At 61.9% G+C, this 21,787-nt stretch overlaps 1 protein-coding gene across 1 annotated transcript; it reads right to left on the bottom strand.

Annotated features, from left to right (window-relative positions):
• Positions 1-2,701: 2,701 nt before the first annotated feature.
• ADAMTS10 (ADAM metallopeptidase with thrombospondin type 1 motif 10) lies at positions 2,702-21,272 on the bottom strand (the record flags this gene model as incomplete). Its single annotated transcript, XM_080715461.1, has 24 exons — positions 2,702-2,811; positions 4,464-4,623; positions 5,168-5,344; positions 5,409-5,613; positions 5,997-6,126; positions 6,200-6,326; positions 6,414-6,577; positions 6,649-6,729; positions 8,518-8,641; positions 8,710-8,843; positions 9,312-9,414; positions 11,145-11,208; positions 11,281-11,426; positions 12,016-12,123; positions 15,741-15,882; positions 15,961-16,107; positions 16,179-16,284; positions 16,350-16,393; positions 16,983-17,128; positions 17,198-17,281; positions 18,207-18,424; positions 19,753-19,909; positions 20,230-20,576; positions 21,185-21,272. 24 exons carry the CDS (start codon positions 21,270-21,272, stop codon positions 2,702-2,704), a joined length of 3,312 nt encoding a protein of 1,103 aa, XP_080571587.1.
• Between the last annotated feature and the right edge of the window lie 515 nt (positions 21,273-21,787).

The raw sequence follows: 21,787 nt of genomic DNA on the forward strand, positions 1-21,787 counted from the left end.
TAAACTGCCAAGACTGGCCTCCAACCCCGGGTCCTCCGGTCTCGGCCTCCCGAGTCCTGGGATGACAGGTGTGTGCCACCACGGCCGGCTGAGAACCAGCAGCCGTGACACCCTCGACGGGCACACCAGAGACGCCACAGGGCCGCCCAGGTGACTCTTCCAGAGTACCAACCAGGAGAGAGCTCCTGCACCGTCCCGGCCGGGCCTCCCGGGCGGCCCAGGCTCCTCTGCTCCCGGTGGGCCTCCTGGCGGGGAGGAGGGCCCTGTGAAGTAGCTTCCTGCGTCCCTCTGATCACGGCCAGCCCATCTGAGCTCCAGAACTTGTCCCTCTGATCACGGCCAGCCCATCTGAGCTCCAGAACTTTCCAGGATGCGGGACGATTCGCTCCAAGCCAGGATCTTACGCGGATGCCCTGAGATGCCTGGGGCGGCTCCGCCCAGTTAGCTGGGGTCTCAACCTGCGCGGCCCAGAACCGAGCCTGCCCAGCGCACACCGTCCCCGTCGGCAGGGTGACAATAATAGAAAGCTGAAGTGGCCGGGTGTGTGCATGCGTGTGTGTGCATGCGCGTGTGAGCCCTGGCTGGGCTGCTGGGGCTGGACCCAGGAGCCCAACATCCCCAACCGCACACGCAGCCAGGCAGGGGGCCGTGGGAATCTCCGACGCCACCCCGTCCTCGCGTGCCCGCCACACTGGCCCCCACGCCGCGAGACGGTCCCCACCCGTGGGCTCAGGCGGCCCCCGCGCCGCAGCCCCAGCCCCCACCAAACGCCGCCACCCACCCCCGGAAGGCAGGTCCACCTCCTGGCCCGCAGGCTCGCCGTGCTAAGCATCTGAGCTGGGAGAGGATCTGAGGATGTCCCGCCCCGTGGGCTTTCCTGGGGGCAGCGGCCCGTCCTCCAGCCAAAGCCCACCCGTGGCTCCCACAGCCGCGCCGGCCCCCTCCGACAGCTGTGGCCTCCGGTGAGGGACCGAGGGGCTCTCTTCTCCACTGCACGACTTTCTGACGCTGGTCTCAGGGTCGCTCCACCTGGCCCCACCCTTGAGGACTTACCATGGTGACGGTGGGTGGCGGGGCTCCTGCGGCAGGGACACCTGTGTGGGCTGGCGACAGGGGTGCGGGCTCAGGGGGCTCTGGGGGGCGGTTTGGGCATGACCCTACTCCAGCTCCTCCAGGACTCCGGCCCTAGTTCCTCTTACCCCGGCCTCTCTCACTTCCTCTGCCGGGAGGGGCGAGGCTGGGGAGGGAAGCTGGGTGTGAGGGTGGGGCGGGGACCAAGCTTCTTCCCCGTGGGCCTGAAGGGTAAAGATTGCCTTAGCTGGGCGTGGTAGTGCACGCCCGTCATCTCAGGACTTGGGAGGCTGAGGCAGGAGGATTGCAGGTTGGAGACCAGCCTCAGCAACTCCGCGAGGCCCTGCTTCAAAACAAAAGAATATTGGGTGACGTGTGTGCACACGTATGCCTCCACCATCTTGGACTCCTGTAAGGTGTATGACTACAAGCTGGGCATGGTGGCGCACGCCTGTAATCCCAGTACTTGGGAGGCTGAGACAGGAGAATCGCGGTTCGCGGACAGCCTCAGCTACTTAGTGAGGCCCTTTGCAACTCAGTGAGACCCGGTTTCAACATAAAGAATAAAAAATAGGCCGGGCGTGGTGGCGCACGCTTGTAATCCCCGCGCTTGGGAGGTGGAGGTTCAAAGCCAGCCTCTCTGGCTTAAGAGACCTTGTTTCCAAATAAAAATATAAAAATGGGTCTGGGAGTGTAGCCTGGAGGTAGAAGGGTTTCCAGGAACCCTAGTACCACGACAAACAAACGAACAAACAAACGAATAAAAAATAGGGCTGGGGAGCCGGGCATGGGGCGCACGCTTGTCATCCCAGGACTGGGGAGTCTGAGACCGGAGGATCGCGGTTCGCGGACAGCCTCAGCTACTTAGTGAGGCCCTCTGCAACTAGGTGAGACCCTGTTTCAAAAATAAAGAGCTCAGAGGTCGAATGCCTCTGGGTTTCCATCCCGAGTACCATACAAAAAAAGATGTATTACTACATGCATCAATAAAAAATAATAAAAAAATAAAACAATAAAGGCGTGCGTGGTGGCCTACAGCTGTCGTCCCAGTGCTTGGGAGGATCGCAGACCAGACGCCAGCCTGCACAGCCCAGCAATGCCCTTAGCAACTTAGCGCGCCCCTGTTTCCAAATAAAAGCATAAAATAGGGCCGGGGGCACGGCTCAGAGGTAGAATGGCCCTGGGCTCAATCCCAGTGCCACACATAAAGCCCCCCGCAGCTTTACCACTGCGGGATGACTCAGTTTCCCCATTTCTGCTTGTACCCTCCCGGCCAGGCCTGGCTCACCAGGGCCCCACACCTTCATCTTGGGGGGAAATGGAGGCCCCACGCCCCCCGGGGCCGCGCCCCGCCGCCCCGCCCGCCCTCCTGGAGGCCGCCGGGGGAAGGACACACGCCTGCGCACGCGCGGTGGACAGGGACCGCTCTTTATTGATGGAGGGCTTCCTGCGGGGCCGGGCTCGTAGCACCGGGGGTGGCCTGGGGGTGGGCCCCGGGGCGCAGGGGCGCTGCCCGGCCCCTGGACAGCAGACGGACGTCCCCTCGGGGTGGCCGCGGAGCCCGGAGCCCCGCGGGGCTTCCCAATAAATAACTCGCAGCCCCGCCCTCCGCGGGTCCGGCCGGCGCCCCCTAGCGGCCGTGGCAGGTTTTGCAGCACATCTGGCGGAAGTAGGCTCGGCTGCAGAACTGGAATTTGAGCACCAGGGGGCAGTAGGCGACCTTGTTCACATCCTTGCACTCTGGGGGTCGCGAGAGGACGGAAACCAGGGCTCAGCGCCCCCCCTCGCCGGGCCGCGTCCGCCGCCCGCGCGGGGCTCCTGGCTGCGGGCTTGGCCCCGCGTCTCCCCCACCCGCAAAGGGGCCTTATGTCACGAGGCGTTTTGAGGACTTAAAGTGTGCAGGGAGCTGGGCGTGGGGGTGTACTTGGAGGCTGAAACCGGAGGATGGAAGGCTTAAGCCTCAGCCACTTGGCGAGACTCTAAAATAAAAAAAATGGCCGGGAATAAAATAAAAAAAAGTGTGCGTGGTGGCGCACACTTGTAATCCCAGCGCTTGGGAGGCTGAGACAGGAGGATCGCGCAGGTTCGAAGCCAGCCTCAGCTACTTAAGTAGTGAGGCTCTCAGCAACTTAGTGAGACCCTGTTTCCAAATCAAATGTAAAAATGGGTCTGGGAGTATAGCCTGGAGGTAGAAAGCCTCTGGGTTCCACCCCCAGTACCACCAAATAAATAAATAAATAATAAAAAAATGAAAAAGGGGGTGTAGCCAGGCGTGGCGGCGCACGCTTGTCATCCCAGGGCTTGGGAGGCTGAGACCGGAGGATCATGGCTCACGGACAGCCTCGGCTACTTAGGTCCTCCAGAACTCAGTGTTTCAAATTAAAGAATTAAAAATAAGGCTGAGGGTGTAGCTCAGAGGTGGAATGCCCCCGGGTTCAACCTCCTGGACTGCAAAATAAATAAATACAATAAAGATAGGCAGTACTTGGGAGGCCGAGACAGGGGGACCGTGGGTTTGCCAGCAGTCTCAGGTTCTTAGTGAGGGCCTCTGCAACTTAGCAAGCCCTGTTCAAAATACAGAGCTAAAAATAGGGCTGGGGGTGTAGCTCAGAGGTAAAATGCCCCTGAGGGTTCCATCCCTAGTAATGCAGTAAATAAATAAATAAATAAATAAATAAATAAATAAATAAATAAAATAGGGCTGAGGATGTAGCTGAGAAGCAGAAGGCCCCTGGTTTCAACCCCAGTACGGGAGGAGGAGGAGGAGGAGGAGGAAGAAAAGGGAAGAGGAAGAAGAGAAAAGGGGGAGGAAGAGGAGGCAGTTGGGAGAATGCTTGGTGTCAGAGCTGGGCTTTTGGGGCTGAGTGTCCGGGCTGGGCGTCGGGCTGGGCATCTGGGGCTGAGTGTCTGAGGCTTTGTGTCCGGGGCTGGGTGTCGGAGCTGGGTGTCTGAGGCTGGGTGTCGGGGCTGGGCATCCCGGCTGGGTGTTGGGAAGAATGTTCGGGGCTGGGTGTTGGGCTGGGTGTCCGGGGCTGGGTGTCACAGCTGGTCGTTCGGGCTGGGTGTCTGGGGCTGGGTGTCCGGGGCTGGGTGTCCGGGGCTGGGCGTCGGGGCTGGGTGTCTGGGGCTGGGCGTCGGGACTGGGCGTCCCGGCTGGGTGTTGGGGATGAATATTCGGGGCTGGGCGTCCGGGATGAATGTTCGGGGCTGGGTGTCCGGGGCTGGGCGTTGGGTTTTGTGTCCGGGGCTGGGCGTCCGGGCTGGGTGTCCGGGCTGGGCGTCGGGGATGAATGTTCAGGGCTGGGTGTTGGGCTGGGTGTCCGGGGCTGGGTGTTGGGTTTTGTGTCCGGGGCTGGGTCCGGGCTGGGCGTCCGGGTGCGGCGGGGCAGTACCTTCGGGGCCGTCGTCGGGCGGCACAGCGTCGCACTTGACCTCGCAGGGCCGCGTGCTGGGCGGCCGCAGGGCCTCGGCGCAGTCCCTCGACGGCTGTCCGGTGTGGCTGCTGCAGTGCACGGCGCGCTGCTGCTGGCCGGGGCCGCACTGGGCGGAGCACTGCGGGAGAGGCGCTGAGCCTGGGCCCCCGGCCCGGCCCAGGCCCCCCTCGGCCCCTGCACCCTTGTCCCCCAGTTCCCCTGCCTCCTTGTCCTCCTGTCCCCTTTCCCCTGCCTCCTTGTCCCCCAGTTCCCCTGCCCCCTTTTCCCCTTTTCCCCTGCCCCCTTGTCCCCTTTCCCCCTGCCCCCTTGTCCCCTGCCCCCTGCACCCTTGTCCCCTTTCCCCCTTTCCCCTGCCCCCTTGTCCTCCTGTCCCCTGCCCCCTGCCCCCTTGTCCCCCAGTTCCCCTGCCCCCTTGTCCCCTGCCCCCTGCCCCCTTGTCCCCTTTCCCCCTGCCCCCTTGTCCCCTTTCCCCCTGCCCCCTTGTCCCCTTTCCCCCTGCCCCCTGCCCCCTTGTCCCCTTTTCCCCTGCCCCCTTGTCCCCTTTCCCCCTGCCCCCTTGTCCCCTTTCCCCCTGCCCCCTTGTCCCCTTTCCCCCTGCCCCCTGCCCCCTTGTCCCCCAGCCCCCCCCGCCCCCCCCCCCCGCCCCCCCCCCCCCCGCGCACCTCGCTCCAGTCGCCGGCCACCCAGCGGGCCGGGGGGCAGCGGCGCAGGCTGCAGCGCACGGTGTCGGGCGGCCGGGCGGCGGGCGGGCAGAGCGCGGCGGGCAGGGTGGCGCGCTGGTCAGCGCTGCGGCAGAGCACCAGGCGGCGGCGCAGGCCGGGCCCGCAGGCGGGCGAGCACTGCGGAGGGCCGGGCTCAGCGCGCGGCCGCCCCCCGGCCCCCCCCGGGCGCGCGGAGACTGACCTCGGACCAGTCCAGCGCCGCCCACTCCGGGGGGCAGGCGGGCCCCAGGCAGGCCTCCAGCACGGCGGGCCGCGGCTGCGGGCAGGCGGCGTCGTCCAGCGCCCTCTCCTCGGCGGCGGACACGCGGCGCCGGCACACCACCGAGCGGCTGCGCACGCCCGCGTCGCAGCTCCGGCTGCAGCGGGACCAGTTCCCCACCGCCCAGCTGCGGGGAGGGGGCTCTGAGGCTGCGGCTGCGCCCCCCGGCCGGCCTCCCCTCCCGTCGAGGCTCCGCGGGCACATTATTTTTGGGGTAGTACTGGGGATCGAACCCAGGAGCGTTCCACCACTAAGCCACACCCGCAGCCCTTTTTATTTATTTTTCGTTGGAAACAGGGCCTCACTGGGTGGCCGAGGGCCTCGCTAAGCTGCTGAGGCTAGCTTTGAACCTGTGATCCTCCTGTCTTGGCCTCCCAGGTCCCGGGCTTGCAGGCGTGCCTCAGCATAGGCACTAGCAAGCTCTACGCCCAGGTGGGGGCAGGGTGCACCCCTCCAAGGGGAACCAGACCCCCCCCCACAGCCCGCTTCCCAAGGCCGCCGGCCACTCACTCTGGCGGGCAGGGCTCCGTGTTGCAGGCGCGCTGCCTCCGGGGCAGCTTGCTGTGGGCGCTGCAGTGGTGGGGGGCCACAGCCGAGCTGTCCAGCGGGTTGCGGCACTCAACCAGCTGCACCTGGCTGCCTGGTGGAGGGAGAGGCCGGCTCAGCCACAGCCTCCGGCGGGTGCCGGGCGCCCGGTGCTCCCGCGGCCTCACCTCCAGCACACTGGGCGGAGCACTTGGTCCAGGGCGCGTAGTGCCAGAAGAAGGGGGGCAGCGTGTCGCGGGAGATGGGTGCGTTGAAGCGGTAACGCAGGGCCGGCAGCTCCGTCCGGGACAGCACCTGGGGATGGGGGGAGGCAGGGGAGTGAGGGTTCTCACGAGTCTCCATCCCTCAGGAGGCCACGGTCCTCCCCAGCCCCACCGTTACCATGACGACAAGAGATGTGTTAATGGGTCCCAGGGCTTCTAGACTTTGGGCGTGGTCCGGCCCCTGCTGCAGGTGAAAGGTGGTCCCGGCCAGGGGCAGGCGGTGAGGCTGGGGCGTCCCGGGCAGCCCCTCCAGCAGCAGGGACTCCTGGTCCCCCTTCAGGGCTAGAGGAGGGCACCGGGCTCAGGGCGCTGCGCTCAGGCTGGCCCCTCCGCAGCCCCCCGCCTCTGCGTACCCAGGTGACTGAGGGTCAGGTTCAGGTCGTGGATGAAAATGTGGACGGAGCCCTTGGGGATCCAGACGACGTCCTCGTAGCCTGGGGGAGCGCGAGGTCACCGCGGGCCAGCCCCTCACGCCCGTGGCCTCCCCAGAAGCGCACGCCCGTCTCGCTCAGATTAGCAGGGCACCCCAAGATGTCTCGCTCAGATTAGCAGGGCACCCCGAGACACAGGCCTTTGCAGCGAGGGAGTGGCGGGGCCGAGAGATTTTGTTTTGTTTTTAACTTGGCACTGGAGGTCAGACCCAGGGAAATTCTACCTCTGAGCTGTGCCTACAGCCGCGTTTTAGTTTTAAATTTGAAATGGAAGCCGGGCATGGTGGCACACGCTTGTAATCCCAGCATTCAGGAGGTTGAGACAGGAGGATCGTGGTTCATGGACAGCCTCAGTTACTTGGTGAGGCCCTTTACAACTCAGTCAGACCCTTTTTCAAAATCAAGAAGAAAAAATAAGTCTGGGGGTATAGCTCAGAGGTCGAATGTCCCTGGGTTCCACCCCCAAACCTGCAATAAATAAATAAGTTGAAAAAGGATTTTTTTTTTTTTTTGCGGGTCTGGGGGTGGAACCCAGGGGCATTTGACCTCTGAGCTACACCTCCTGCCTTATTTTTTATTCTTTATTTTGAAACCGGGTCTCACTGCGTTGCAGAGGGCCTCACTAAGTAGCCGAGGCTGGCCGCGAACCGCGATCCCCCGGTCTCAGCCTCCCGGATGCTGGGATGACGAGCGCGCCACCGCGCCCGGCTTGAAAAAGGATTTTGCTAAGTTGCTGAGAGTCTTGTTACGCTGTCGAGGCTTTAAACCTGCGATCCTCCTTTCTCAGCCTCCCTAGTACCAGGATTATAGGTGTGCACCACCATGGCTTTTTTTTCTTTTGGCAGTCCTGGGGGATGAAACCTAGGGCCTCCTGCATGCCAGGCAAACACCCTGGCGCTGAACCGCACCCTCCTGGGGTGGGATTTGAACTCGCGGCCTCCTGGGGTGGGATTTGAACTCGCGGCCTCCTGCCTCTCTACCACAACGGTCTCGTCCGGCTCTGGCAACTCCTGCCGTGCAGCAAGGCTGGGCTGCTCTCCGCCCAGGGGTGACGCGGACTCAGTGGTCAGGGTTGGGTCTGCAGCAGACTCCACTCCCGACCCTCTGGACCTCTGTGGCCCCTCTTCCTTAATCCACCTGTACCCCACAAAAAGTCCTGGCTTATCTGCCTGGGACCCCACCCGGCCTTGAAACCTCCAGGCTTCTAGCCTCGGCCTCCCAAGTAGTAGGACTCCAGGCCGGGCCTCCGCGCCTGACTCAGATGACTCTTTCCTTTTGGGGAACTGGAGATGGAACCCGGGGCATTCTACCCCTGAGCGATAGCCCAACCCTCTTGAGTTCTTATTTTTGATAAACAGGGTCTCATGCAGTTGCTGAGGACCTCACTAAGTTGCTGCTGCGGGCCTCACCAAGTTGTGAGGCTGGCTCCGAACCTACGGTCCTCCTGTCTCAGCCTCCCAAGTACTGGGGTCACAAGGCAGCCTTCTGAATGGAAAACGGTCCCAGCCTGAAGCGGGAGGTGAGAGGCTCCTGTCCCTTACGGCACCCGAGCTCCAAGCTCCAAGCCGCATAGCCCAAGCCAGCGGCCGGGCCCTTCTTGACCCTGAGCGTGGGCATTTCTGTGCTTGCAGGATTTGGGGGGGCTCCCCGAGCCCCAAGCCTGAACCCTAACCCTAACTCAGAAGCCACAGGCCCCTGGAGTCCAAGGGCCCCCCCGGAGTCTTGCTGGTCTTGGCTAGCGAGTCTCGGCGACGGGTCCCCAGCCACCAGGCTCGGCCGGGAGCGGCTCACCTGTCCCGGGGGCTGCAGGGGTGAACGCCCCCTCGATGGTCTCGCAGGCACTGCCGTCGCCCCCGCAGACGCGACACTTGTCCTCCCGCAGGTCGGAGCCCAGGACGCGGTCGCAGCCCACGTGCTGCGTGCAGAGGGCGCGGCTTAGCGGGCCCAGCCGCATCCCCTGCCCCCTCCCCGGGAGACCCCCACCTTGCACTCGCCGCTGACGCAGATGTCCACCGAGTCGGGGCGGCAGGGCGTCCCGTCCACCACGGCCGCCGCCCGCTCCGTGTAGAAGTTGAAGCCTTCGGCCAGGCAGGTGAGCGAGCAGGCCTTCACGCCCCCTGCGGCCCGGCCCAGTCAGACCCGACCCACGCCCAGGAGGGCCGGCCAGGGGGACGCGGTGCTGCGCCAGCTCCCTGCCCTCCTCAGCGGGCACTGAGCCCAGGGGCATTATTTACCTTCCGGCGACACCCCTGCCCTTTATTTTTTCTTTTTTGCAGTCCTGGGGATGGAACCCAGGGGCATTTTACCTCCCAGCTACACCCCCTGCCCTGTTTTTTATTCTATATTTTGAAACAGGGTCTCTCTGAGTTGCAGAGGGCCTCACTAAGTAGCCGAGGCTGTCCGCGAACCGCGATCCTCCCGTCTCAGCCTCCCGAATGCTGGGCTTACAAGCGCCGGCCACCACGCGCACACGGCTTAGCGCTCCGGTTCTTTAGACAAGTTGGGGCTCGGGGCTCCGGGGCGCTGTGAATCCCACCTGCTGCCGTATGCTCCCTCCGCCGCCCCAGGCCCCCACCCCTGCTCACCTCCCCGGTACGTTTTCCAAGTGTAGAACTTTCCACGGAAGGGGACGCTGTTGAATTCAGAACACTGCATCTCCCTGAAGTCCTGGGAGCCGGGGGGACAGTCCTGAGGGGAGGACGTCAGGGCAAAGAAACTCTGAGTGCCATGGGGTGGGAGGGGAGGCTGGAGGCAGGGAGGCCAGGAAGGAGGCCGTGATGGTCCAGGTGCAGCGTCTAGGCTGGGGCTCGTGGCTCGTTAGGGTGAGCAGGGTGGGGCCTGCCTCTTGCTTCAGACCAGGGGGCCTTTATTATTATTATCGTGGTACTGGAGATTGATATTTTTGTACAGGGGATGGAACCCAGGGGCATCCTACCTCTGAGCTACACCCCCTGCCCTATTTTAGTTTTTAATTGGAAACAGAGTCTCCCCAGGTTGCGCAGGGCCTCACTGAGTTGCTGGCTAAGAACCCGCGCTCTTCCTGTCTCAGCCTCCCAAGCATGGGGACTGCCAGCGCGCAACAGCACGCCGGGCTGGTGTTCCTCTTCTGAGTTACAGCCCAGCTCTTTGTTAATATTTTATTTTGAAACAGAGCGTTGCTAAATTACCATGCTCTGGCCTCAAACCTGCGATCCTCCCGTCTCAGCTTCCCAAGTATGTGCTGCCATGCCTGGCTCAGGATCTTAAAAATATTTGTGTATTATTGTGTGTGTGTGTGTGTGTGTGTGTGTGTGTGTGTGTGTGTAAAACGGGATTGAATTCAGGGGAGCTCTACCAACTGAGATGCACTCCCAGCCCTTTATAGTTATTCGTTTACGTAACTAATTAGTTAACTTAGTTTTGTGGTACTGAGGATGGAACCCAGGGGCGTTCCACCTCTGAGCTCCACCCCCAGCCCTACTTTCTATTCTTTATTTTGGAACAAGGTCTCATTAAATTGTGGAGGTCTCACTAAGCTGCGGAGGGCCTCACTAAGTAGCTGAGGCTGCTCTCAAGCCTGGGATCCTCCTGTCTCGGCCTCCCGAGTGCTGGGCTTACAAGCCTGCACCGGGCGGGAGACAGGGTCTAAGTGGACCAGGCTAGCCTCCAACTTGCAATCCTGCTGGTCCAGCCCCCAGGGTCACTGGGATGACGTGTACCACCGAGCCGGCTCCCAGGAGGCCCTTCCCAAGAGAGGAGGCCTAGAATGGGGTGCGGTTTGGGGGCCGGGCCTGAGTTCTTCTTTGTGGGTTCCTTGATGCGCTGACCTCCCCAGGTGGGGGCCGGGAAGGCCGCTCCTCACCCCAAAGCTCTTCCTGCCCTGTGAACGTCCCTTTTGCAGTAGGCCTCTGGCGTACCCGAGTGCACACCTACGCTCCAGACACCACCCCACCATAGGGAACCCCAGTATTTAAGGCAGGGGCAGCTCAGAAGCCCCAGGAGTCGCGGTTGGGGCCCAGAAAGACGGCGTTGAGGTCCCTGGTCAGACCAAGGCGCAGGCGGAAGACACCATCGGTGTTTGGCTGGCAGCTCAGCCGGGCTGTACGAGGGCAGAGGGCAGGGCTGCGTTCTTGGGGGCAGCTAGGCCGGGGGGTGGGGGACACTGGGCTGGCCTTGGAGGGGCCTGAGGGCAAAGCAGGGGTTTTAGGGGGCTGGGGAGATGCCTGTACTGGGAGGGAGAAGGCTGGAGGGAGGGGAGCGGGGAAGGAACCAGGTCTGGGGGAGCAGGCCCTGGGCAGGTGGCCCTGGGCTAGGGAGGGGCTGCGGGGCCGGAGGAGGGCAGGCCTTGTGCCCTTTGATAACTCTCCCCCAAAGGGTGGACCTCGGGTGTGGGGGCGGGAGCCCAGGTGGGGCTGGGCCCTGGGGGCTCAGGGGGTCACCTCGGTGTTGCAGGACCGGTGCCGCCGTCTCTGGCCTAGACAGTACTTGCCTCCGATGGTAGGCCTGGAGGGGGACGGGAGAGATGCAGGGCCGGGGCGGGGCGGCTGGCCGCTCGCTTTCGTCCCGCAGGCTGACCTGGGGCTGTCGCAGTGCCGGCTGGACGAGGACACGCCGCCGCCGCACGTCCTGCTGCAGTCGCCCCACGGGCTCCACGGGCCCCAGGCCCCGTCCACGCCCTCCGGCCGCGACCCGAAAGGGACACACACCCGCTTGTAGCACCACTGGGCGGGACACGGGGAAGAGATGGGGGTCGGAGCCTGGCCTCGCAGGTGCTCCCGACCCCCCAGGAGCACCTCTCAGCCCCCCTGGGATGGGCGGAAGGGGATGGATAGGGACGGGACCCCGGGCTTTGGCCAGACGCGTGGCCAGGGCGTAGGGGCACCCAGAGGAGGCGAAGCCAAGCAGGCGGCACTCAGGGGGCGTGGCCTTTAGACCGGGGGCGTGGTCTTAGGCGGGACACGCAATCAGTGGGCGTGACCAGCGCCTGGAGGGGCGTGACCCGAGCCCGGGATGCCGTGGGGGCGTGGCCTGGATGGGCGTGGCATGAACCCGGACTGCAGTGGGGGCGTGGCCTGGGCCCAGGATGCCGTGGGGGCGTGGCCTGAGCCCGGGATGCCGTGGGGGCGTGGCCTGAGCCCGGGATGCCGTGGGGGCGTGGCCCGAGCCCGGGGTGCCGTGGGGGCGTGGCCTGAGCCCCGGCCGCCGTGGGGGCGTGGCCTGGGTGGGCGTGGCGCGGGTCCCGGCCGCCGTGGGGGCGGGGCCTGGAGGGCGGGGCGGGGCTACGCAGGCAGCCGCGCGGGCGGCGCTCACCCCGCTGTCGATGGTGTGCGTCTGGCACACGGTGCCGTCGGCGGCCGGGATGCTGTTGGTGATGCACCGGTTGCTCTTGCTGAGACACCACAGCTCGCTGCAGACCTCCTGCGGGCCGGGGCGCCGTCAGCGCGCCCTCTCCCTGCCTGTCTCTGCAGGCGGGGAGCCGGCCCAGCGCTCCCCTGACACCCCCTGGGGCCTGTCTTGGGAGTCTCCTCTGCCATTCCTTGTGCTCAAGGAACACACATGTCTGCCGTAAACGGGGACATTGCTGTGGCCGTTTTGTCTCTAAACAAAACCGCGGTCCCTGGCTGCGGCTCGCACTGCGGCCAGGGGCGGCCTGGCGTCTGAGCCGCCGGGGGCAGGGTCCGCCTTCGAGGACTGCACCTAGCTCAGGGCCCCGCGCCTCCTGAGTTTCCCGGAGCGTCTGGAGAAGCCTGCGGAGGGTTGGGCCTCCTCCTTGGGAGGGGAGGAGCCCGGGAAGGGTGGGGTCCTGGGAGGTGAGGGTGGGGTCCTGGGAGGTGGGGCTGGGGCCCAGTCCAGCCGGCCCAGCTTCTTCGGGGGCGGTTCTCTTGGGCCCCATTTGCCCTGGGGACCCCAGAGCTTTCAGCCGGAGGTGGGGGTGTTTCCAGCGCACACAGCCCCGGGCTGGGCTGGGCGGGCGGGGCCGCGGCCTCCCCAGGGAGCACTAAACACTTTCTTCCTGTCTGGACTCCGCTGGCCCCGGGCTAGCGGCGGGGAGTCAGTCTGACTTTCAGCCTGTGTAATTATCATCCTGCTAGAAGCGGCCTCGGGTTCACAGTGGCCCACCCCCTCCGCCCCCACATCTGCTCCCCCTTCCCGGGCAGTCCTCTATTTGACCTGAATTCTTCCCAGCTTTGAAGAGCTGGGATCGGACTAAAGAAGGCTGTAAGAAGTCACACTTTTAGGTTCAGGCCTGAGAGATGAGGGTTGTCCTCGAACCTCCCCAGAGGACCCCAGTCTTTTTGCTCCCTCTAAGAAGATACCTCTGAAGCCGGGCGTGGTGGCGCACGCTTGTAACCCCAGGATTCGGGAAGCTGAGACAGGAGGGTCACGGTTCGAGGAGAGCCTCAGATACTTAGTGAGGCCCTCCGCAACTCAGTGAGACCCTGTTTCAAATAAAGAACAAAAAACAGGGCTGGGGTGTAGCTCGGAGATAGAATGCCCCTGGGTTCTATTCCCAGTACCACTAAATAAATAAATAAATAAATAAATATAAAAATAAAAAAAGAACCGTGGCCTGGGGTGACTGGCCCTCCCTAGGTACAGATTGTGTCTGGAACTTGGGGATACTGGGATTGTCAAGGGCGTCAGTGAGACGGTAAGATGTCCCCACCGCTGGCTAGGCCTCAGCCCTCCTCATCAGGGTGCCCAGGACCCAGCAGACCTGCAGGGGTAGCTCAGAATGCCTTCAAGGCTGGTGTCAGCTAGGTTGGTGGGAAGGGACAATGCCATGCTCTGAGCTCCGGGATCACCTTCTTGTCCTGCAAAGGACTCCGGGCTTTTCTTTTTTTCTTTTATTTACGGTACTGGGGTGGAACCCAGGGGCATTCTACCTCCAAGCTACACTGCAGCCCTATTTTTTATTTCTATTTGAAACAGGGTCTCACTGAGTTGCAAAGGGCCTCACTAAGTAGCTGAGGCTGTCTGCCAACTGCGATCCTCCTGTCTCTGCCTCCTGAATGCTGGGATTGCAAGCGTAATCCTGAAACGTCACTCAGTTCTTGGGTGTTTTTTTTTTTTTTTTTTGTACTAGGGATTGAATTCTGGGACATTCTACCTCCAAATTATACCCTCAGGTCTTAAAAAAATAAACAACAACTTTGAAACAGGGTCTTGCTAAGTTGCCAAGGGGCTCTCTGAGTTGCTGAGGCTGGCCTGGAACCTGCGATCCTCCTGTTTCTGCCTCCCTAGTTCTGGGATACCAGGTGTCCGCCACCTCTGCCCCTTTGAGATGCATACAGATTAATGGTGAGTGTTTTGAACCTCAAGAAAGAGTGGGGAGCAGTTAGGAAGCTCGGAGCGGGCCGGCCAGGGGTGGGTCCAGGAACCCTTGGGAACCGTCAGTGTACGGAGGTCAGGGTGGAGGGCGGCCCTGAAAAGTCCTGCTTCTTTGCCAAGTCAAGTAGATGGCCGTCTCCAGGGTAACTTTTTATCAGGCCTGAAATGTTTAGTTAAAAACTGCCCCGAGCCGCGTGTGGGGGCGCACAGTTGTCATCCCAGCATTTGGGAGGCTGAGACCGGAGGATCGTGGTTCGCGGACAGCCTCAGCTACTTAGTTAGGCCCTCCGCAACTCAGTGAGACCCGGTTTCAAAATAAAGAATAAAAAAATTGGGCTGGGCCGGGCGTGGTGGCGCACGCTTGTAATCCCTGCGCTTGGGAGGCGGAGACAGGAGGATGGCGCAGGTTCGAAGCCAGCTGCGCGTGCTGGCTTTAGGAGACCCTGTTTCCAAAAATAAAAATAGGTCTGGGAGTGTAGCCCGGAGGTAGAAGGGCTTTCAGGAACCCCAGTACCACATACACACACAAAAAATTGGGCTGGGGGTGTTAGCTCAGAGGTCGAATGCCCCTGGGTTCCAGCCCCAGACCCGCAAAAACAAAAACAAAACTGCCCTGGTAAGCTGAGTGTGGGGCATGCATGTCATCCCAGGACTTGGGAGGCCGAGACAGGAGGATTGCAGGTTCAAGGTCAGCCTCAGCAAGGTAGTGAGGCCCTGTCTCAAAAATAAAAACTAAAATAGAATGGGGGTGTAGCTCAGCGGTACCACCCCTCTGGGTTCAATCTCCAGTTCTGCAAAGAACAAAAATGAGCAAACAAAACCGCACAGACCGCCCAGGCAGTGGTGCTCGGACTTAGGATGCACTGCGGGCGGCCTGGATCGCTCAGTGCAACGCGGCCAGCGCCAGCCCTTTCCACCAGGGCTCTGGGGGCCAGAGTGACACAATCCCTTTTTGTGCGGTGCCGGGGATTACACCAGGGGCATCTGCCTCGAGTTAGAACCCTGGTCCTATTCTATTATTTATTTATTTGTTTTTTGTGGTACCGGAGATGGAACCCAGGGGCATTTGATCTCCAAGCCACACCCCCAGCCCTTTCTTTCTTTCTTTCTTTCTTTCTTTCTTTCTTTCTTTCTTTCTTTCGTGGTACTGGGGGTGGAACCCAGAGGCTTTCTACCTCCGGGCTATACTCCCAGACCTTTTTTATTTTATTTGGAAACAGGGTCTCACTAAGTTGCCGAGAGCCTCACCAAGTAGCTGAGGCTGGCTTCGAACCCGTGCGATCCTCCTGTCTCAGCCTCCCAAGCGCGGGGATTACAAGTGTGCGCCACCACGCCCGGCTTTTTATTCTTTATTTTGAAACAGGGTCTCTCACTGAGTTGCAGAGGGCCTCACTAAGTAGCTGAGGCTGGCCGCGAACCGCCATCCTCCTGTCTCGGCCTCCCGAATGCTGGGATGACAGGCGTGCGCCATCACGCCGGGCTTACTTTTTTTAAACTTTGAACGGGGCCTCACTACGTTGAAGGCTGGCCAACCTGTGGTCCTCCTTTCTCAGCCTCCCCAGCGCAGGCACTCCTGGTGCTGGCCGGGGGCACTCCTGCCCACGCGCCGTGCCCGCCCTCCCGGCTGTGCCCTTCCTGGAGGGTGCCCTCGTGGCCCTGGCAGCCCTCCCCTCCCAGGAAGAAAGCAGGAAGGCTCTCTCTACCCCGTATTTACACTGGCGCGATTTGACTCCGTGCTGGAAGCGGCACTGCTCATCTGCGTCGTAGGCCTGGCCGGGCGCCACCGTCGGGTACACGAAGTCCTGCCTGGGGGGCCGGTTGTTCAGGCAGAGCCCTAGGCCCGAGCTGCAGGGAGAGAAGACACACACGTGCACACGCGCACGCACGCGCCGGGGGGAGCCCCGCGGACGCCCGGGTCCTCACTCCAGGAAGCTGGTGATGTAGTCACGGCTGCAGGACGACCACACGAACGGGTTGGTCCTCATGGTGATGTGGGCCGCCATGAGCTTGGCGGGGTCCGGGCCGCGGGCCCCGCAGCTGTTGCCCACGCCGTCGTGACTCATGCCGAACCTGGGGAGAGGGCCGTGGCTCGCAGGGCGCGGGGAGGGGGCGCCCGCCCGCCCGCCCGGCCGCCGGCTCACGTGTGCCCGATCTCGTGGGCGATGGTGAAGGCCGTGGCCAGCCCGATGTCCTCGTTGATGCTGCAGCTCCGCTCCTGCTCGCACATGCCGCCCACGGGGGCCAGGCCTGGGGAGGGCGCGCGTGAGCCCGGCCGCCCGCCCCGGCCCAGCGCCCGCCGGCCCGCGCCCTACCTAGGGTGCCGCACGGCTTGTTCTTGTAGATGCAGATGTCGTAGCTGCGAAGGAGGGAAGGAGGGAGGTGAGGGACCGCCGTGGACGCCCGGGGCACCTGCAGCTGCCTTGGGGTGCTGGGGACCCCACTGGCTGATTGCATGCATTTTGTTATTTTTTTGCGGTACTGGAGTGGAACCCAGAGCTTTTCTACCTCCGGGATACACTCCCAGTCCTATTTTATACTTTATTTGGAAACAGAGTCTCACTAAGTTGCCGAGAGCCTCACTAAAGTAGCTGAGGCTGGCTTTGAACCCGTGCGATCCTCCTGTCTCAGCCTCCCAAGCGCGGGGATTACAAGCGTGCGCCACCACGCCCGGCTTATTTTTTAACATTTCGAATCAGGCTCTCGATGAGTTGCCCAGGCTGGCCTCGAACCTGTGATCCTCCTGTCTTAGCCTCCCAAGTACTGGGATGAGAGGACAGTCATCTAAGTAGTTGAGGCTGGCCGCGACCCTGCGAACCTCACACCCGGCATGAGTGACTGACTGGACGGGTGGACGGACGGATGGATGGGGAGCGAACGAAGGACCGCGTCAGGGCCGGAATGGGGCCCTCCTCAGGCCCCCCACCCGCCCCGGTCGCCGCGCTCACCGCGTGATGAGCACGGCCGTGTCGTGGTTGGCCACGCCGTGCTCAGGGATGGCGTTGCCGTGGCCGCCCCGGTGCAGGATGGACTTCTGCCACTTACAGAAGCTGTCCAGGGACTTCCCCGCGTGGTGGGTGATCTCCAGGGTGGGCTGGGTGGGAGAGTGAGCAGTGGGTGGCCGCCCATCCCGGGGGAGGGGAGGAGGGGGCCCGCCCCGCACCTGGTCCTCCGTGAGCAGGATGAGGCGGGTGACCAGGATGTTAACAATGTTTCCCAGACTCGAGTCCTGGAAAAGTTTGGCAACCTGACCTCCAAGAAACAAGAGAAACGGAGTCTTAAGAGGGGCCCAGAGGAGGAGTGCAAAGCAGGGATACGGGCGGCCATGCCACACACCCCACCCGCTCTCGCTATTTATTTATTTATTGGTACTGGGGATGGAACCCAGGGGCTTCTACCTCCGAGCTGCACCCCCAGCCCTACTTTTTATTCTTTATTTGGAAACGGGGTCTCACTGAGTTGCAGAGGGCCTCGCTAAGTAGCTGAGGCTGGCCGCGAACCGCGATCCTCCGGTCTCAGCCTCAGGAATACTGGAATTATAAGCATGCGCCACCACATCTGTCTGCTTTTTTTTCTGTTTTACTCCCTGTGGTACTAGTGATTGAACCCAGGAGCATTTTACCACTACACAACCCCAGCACTGTGTGTGTGTGTGTGTGTGTGTGTATATATATATATATATATATATATATATATATATATATATATATATATATATAAACTTATTTACTTTTTGGGGTACTGGGAATTGAAGCCAGGGACATTCTACCTCTAAGCTATGGCCCTAGCCCTATATCTATGTATTTATTTTTTACTTATCTACTTTTTGTGGTACTAGGGACTTTCCACCTTGGGCCACGCCTCCACCACCCTATTTTATTTTTGTTTTTGAAAGAGGGTCTCACTGAGTTGCTGAGAGCCTCACTAAGTAGCTGAGGCTGGCTTGGAACCCGCGCCATCCTCCAGTCTCAGCCTCCCAAGCGCGGGGATTACAAGCGTGCGCCACCGCGCCCGGCTTCTCTCTCCTTGTTAATGTCTGGGGAGGCCTCTTTCCAGCCGCCCCCTCCCCAGGCTGCGCTCTGGCCCCAGGCCCGGGACTAGGCTGGAGCAGTGGGCCCCAGTCTGTGGCCCCGCGAGGCCCCGGCCCGAGCCGGGCAGGGGAAGGCACTTACAATGTTCATGATGGCCAGCACGTACTGCTCCACGTCCCGGCGCCCGTGGTAGGCGACCATCATCTTGTCGGCCACCACCAGGGTCTCCACGTAGCGCTCGCGGCTGACCGAGCGCTTGAGGCCCGGCTGGCCGCGCTCCGTCTCGTTCCCCGGGGTCCGGGCGGGCGGCGGCTTCAGGGCGTGCAGCCACCAGGGCCGGCCTTTCCAGGGCTTCTCATCTGGGGAAGCGGAGCCCATAAGCCCCTGTGGACGGCGGCACCGCGCCTGCCGGCGTCTCCTGGAACCTTCGCCTCCGGGCCCGCGGGCGCTCTGCTGCCTCTGAAGCCTGTGCCCTTGCCCAGTGGCCCCGCGGCCGCCCTGGCCAGCGCCTCCCCGCTCTGCCTGGCACCTGGCAGCATACCGCCGGTCCTAGGCACCCTGCTTCAGCGTGTGCACCGACCCCGTTCTAGAACAGCCCGGCCTCCCTGCCAGCGGGCAACCCAGCGCCTCCGCTCAGCCACCAGACGGACCGACATCGCAGTGACCAACCAGACATGCAACCGCCACGCGGGTTGGCGGGGCACCCTCCCAGTGTGCCGCTATGACCAGGCTGCTGGACGGTCCCACGAGGATTCCAGTGTTGGAATCGGTGGGAGGGGCCGCCAGCTCCCGGCCGACTCGCGCCCGCGTCCCACTGGGCTCCTGGCACAGCAGATTAACCGGGCATTCTGTGCCTCTGGCTCTAATGCAGCCTTGCTGACTCGCTAATGAAACCTCCCGCTTTTTCTCTTTCTGTGGAACCCAGGGGCATTCTACCTCTGAGCTACACCCCTGCCCTATTTTTTTTTGTTATTTTTTATTTTGAAACAGGGTCTCACTGAGTTGCAGAGGGCCTCACTAAGTAGCCGAGGCTGTCCTGGAAGCGCGATCCTCCGGTCTCAGCCTCCCAAATGCCGGGATGACAAGCGTGCGCCACCACGCCCGGCTGGCCCTTTTTATTAAAATTAATTTTTTATTTTTGAACCCAGGGGCATTCTACCTCCAAGCCCCATTTTGTATTCTTTATTTTGAAACAGGATCTCACTAGGTTGCCGGGAGCCTCGCTGAGTTCGGGAAGCCGACTTTGAACCTGCGATCGTCCCGTCTCAGCGTCCCCAGTACTGGGGTTACAAGCGTGCGCTACCACACCCGGCTTTTATTTTTGAAACAGAGGCGTACTAAGTTGATGAGGCTGCCCTTGAACCTGGGGTCCTCCCGCCTCAGCCTCCCAAGCACCGGAGTTCCAAGCCTGTGCCATGGCGCCCCGCTGGGGTACTCTGACCGTACAACCATGACTGTGTTGGGTACAACTGCTCTACTGCCTAAGGCCTTATCAGACCCGATAAGCCGCGTCCTGCCCTTCACCGCCTGCAGGGGGATGGACTCCCACCCACAGCACCGCGTCTTTCTGGAGAGTTCCGTGTTCCCCTAACGCAGCTGCCTGCTGACCTGCGGGGTGCACTGCGGCCCAGCTCTGCCTCCGTGGAAAGAGGCGCGTGACCCCGCTGCTGCCCCGAGACAGGAATACCTCTGACTCCGCAGGCCGTGTCCAGGTGGCGGTGACGCAGAGAGGACCGCTTGTACACCACGTGGGGGCCGCTTTCTTCTGGGCCCCGGGGGCCCTTGGGCCCACCTTGCAGGGGCTCAATCAGGTACTCCTCCTCCTCCGCCACGATGAGGCCGTGCTGGGGCCGGGAGCGGGACAGAAAGCTCAGGTCAGGCTCTGGCGCGCGGGCCCGCAGGGCCCGTCTGTCTTCACGACCTCGTTCCTAGTCCTTTTCTCATCTCTTGTCATGGGTGTTCAGTTCACTGGATTTCTAACCTTACCAAAGGCTACACATTTCCCTCTAGGCGCTGCTTTAGATGTACCCCCCAAGTCCACATGACCTTAAATGACTTTAAAAAGGTCCCACTTTCACCAGCTTCTTTCTATGTAGAAGTGTCTTGTTTTCTTAATTTCCCCAAGTGCGGCCACTCCCTCTGCTTCCCAGAATCCTCAGCTCACCAGGCCCCCGCAGGTGCTGATGGCCACGCGGGAGCTGCCAGGCTGGCCCTGCAGATGGCCGGCGTAGAGGCAGTGGGGCCGGGCTGTCCTCTGCCAGGCCAGGCCCTCCCGCGTCCAGTACTCCACGGAGACGTGCCCTGCCAGCAGACGGGGGCTGCGGGTGAGGTTCAGCAGGAAGTGGGTGCTGGGCGCAGACACCTTGTAGAAGAGGCGGGACTCGGCCGGGGCCCCGGTGCCACGGCGCGGCCTCCGGAGGGCAGGCGTCGCGAAGGCCAGCCGTGCCCCGTTGTGGTCCACGCGGGTGGGGAAGGCGATTTCATAGCTCTCCAGGCTGGACAGGAACTCGTCTGCAGGGGCGGGTCAGAGGCCTGGGGTGGGCTCTGATGTGGGGGGACCCTTGCATCCTGGTTTCTGGAACAGACTCCGAGTTGAGACCCTCGATCACAAGGCTAAAGGACCAGCCCCTCTCCACTCGGCCTCTCCATCTGAGCCTACGGACCCACGTCTGTTTGTTTGTTTGTTTGTTTGTTTTTACTAGGGATTGAAGCCAGTACCTCTGAGCCGCACAGGGATGGAATCAGGGGCTTTCTACCTCCGAGTGACACCCCCAGCCCTATTTTTTATTCTTTATTTTGCAACAGGGTCTCACTGAGTTGCAAAGAAGGGCCTCAAAGGCCATCCGTGAACCTGGATCCTCCCGTCTCAACCTCCCAAATGCTGGGATGACAAGCGTGCGCCACCACGCCCGGCTCTTATTTTTTTTTTTTTTATTTTGCAACAGCATCTGGTCTCGCTAAGTTCCTGAGGGCCTGGCCTCGAACCTGTGACTCCCCCAAGTACTGGGATGACAGGCAGTTACCGCCATGCCGGCGGACCCCTTTGCCTCTCAGGCTCCAAATGGCCTCCTTAGCTCCCCCCCACCCCCCTGGCCTCACTGCCCTCAGAGGGCGCCTACCTTGAGACCGGAAGGCATGCGTGAGCTTGAGCGTGAGGCCCAGCCCCAGGGCAAGGGCCCAGCAGAGCATCTGGCAGGCGGAAGCCATGCGGGCCTCGTGTCCACATGTCTCTCTCAGCCCCGGCCGCCGGCAGCCCCTGCAGCGCCGCCGCCCCGCTCACAGCCTACACAGCATCCCTGGATTCCTGGGAGAGGGAGCTGGGTCAGGGAGAGGAGCCCAGGTTGCTCACGGCACCCCTAAAGATCCCAGATGCCTGCTCGCCTGGTGGGTCTTGCCCCAGCCCCTCTCAGGACCGGCAGGGACCAGGGCTGGTGAATAGCTCCTGTCTGCCAACATGGCCCAGAGGTGATATCATCTATCACCCACCTATCTATCATCTGTCTGTCTGTCTGTCTGCCTATCTATCTATCTATGTCTATCTATCTGTCTATGTCTATCATCTATCCCTCCCTCCACCCATCCCTCCCTTCCTTCCTTCCTTCCTTTCTTCTCTCTCTCTCTCTCTCTTTTTTTTTTTCCGGGTCTGGGGATGGAACCCAGGGGCATTCAACCTCCGAGCTATACCCCTGCCCTATTTTTTATTCTTTATTTTGAAACCGGGT

This window comes from Muscardinus avellanarius (assembly GCF_963383645.1).
Source record: "Muscardinus avellanarius genome assembly, chromosome: 18".
Classification (NCBI taxonomy): domain Eukaryota; kingdom Metazoa; phylum Chordata; class Mammalia; order Rodentia; family Gliridae; genus Muscardinus; species Muscardinus avellanarius.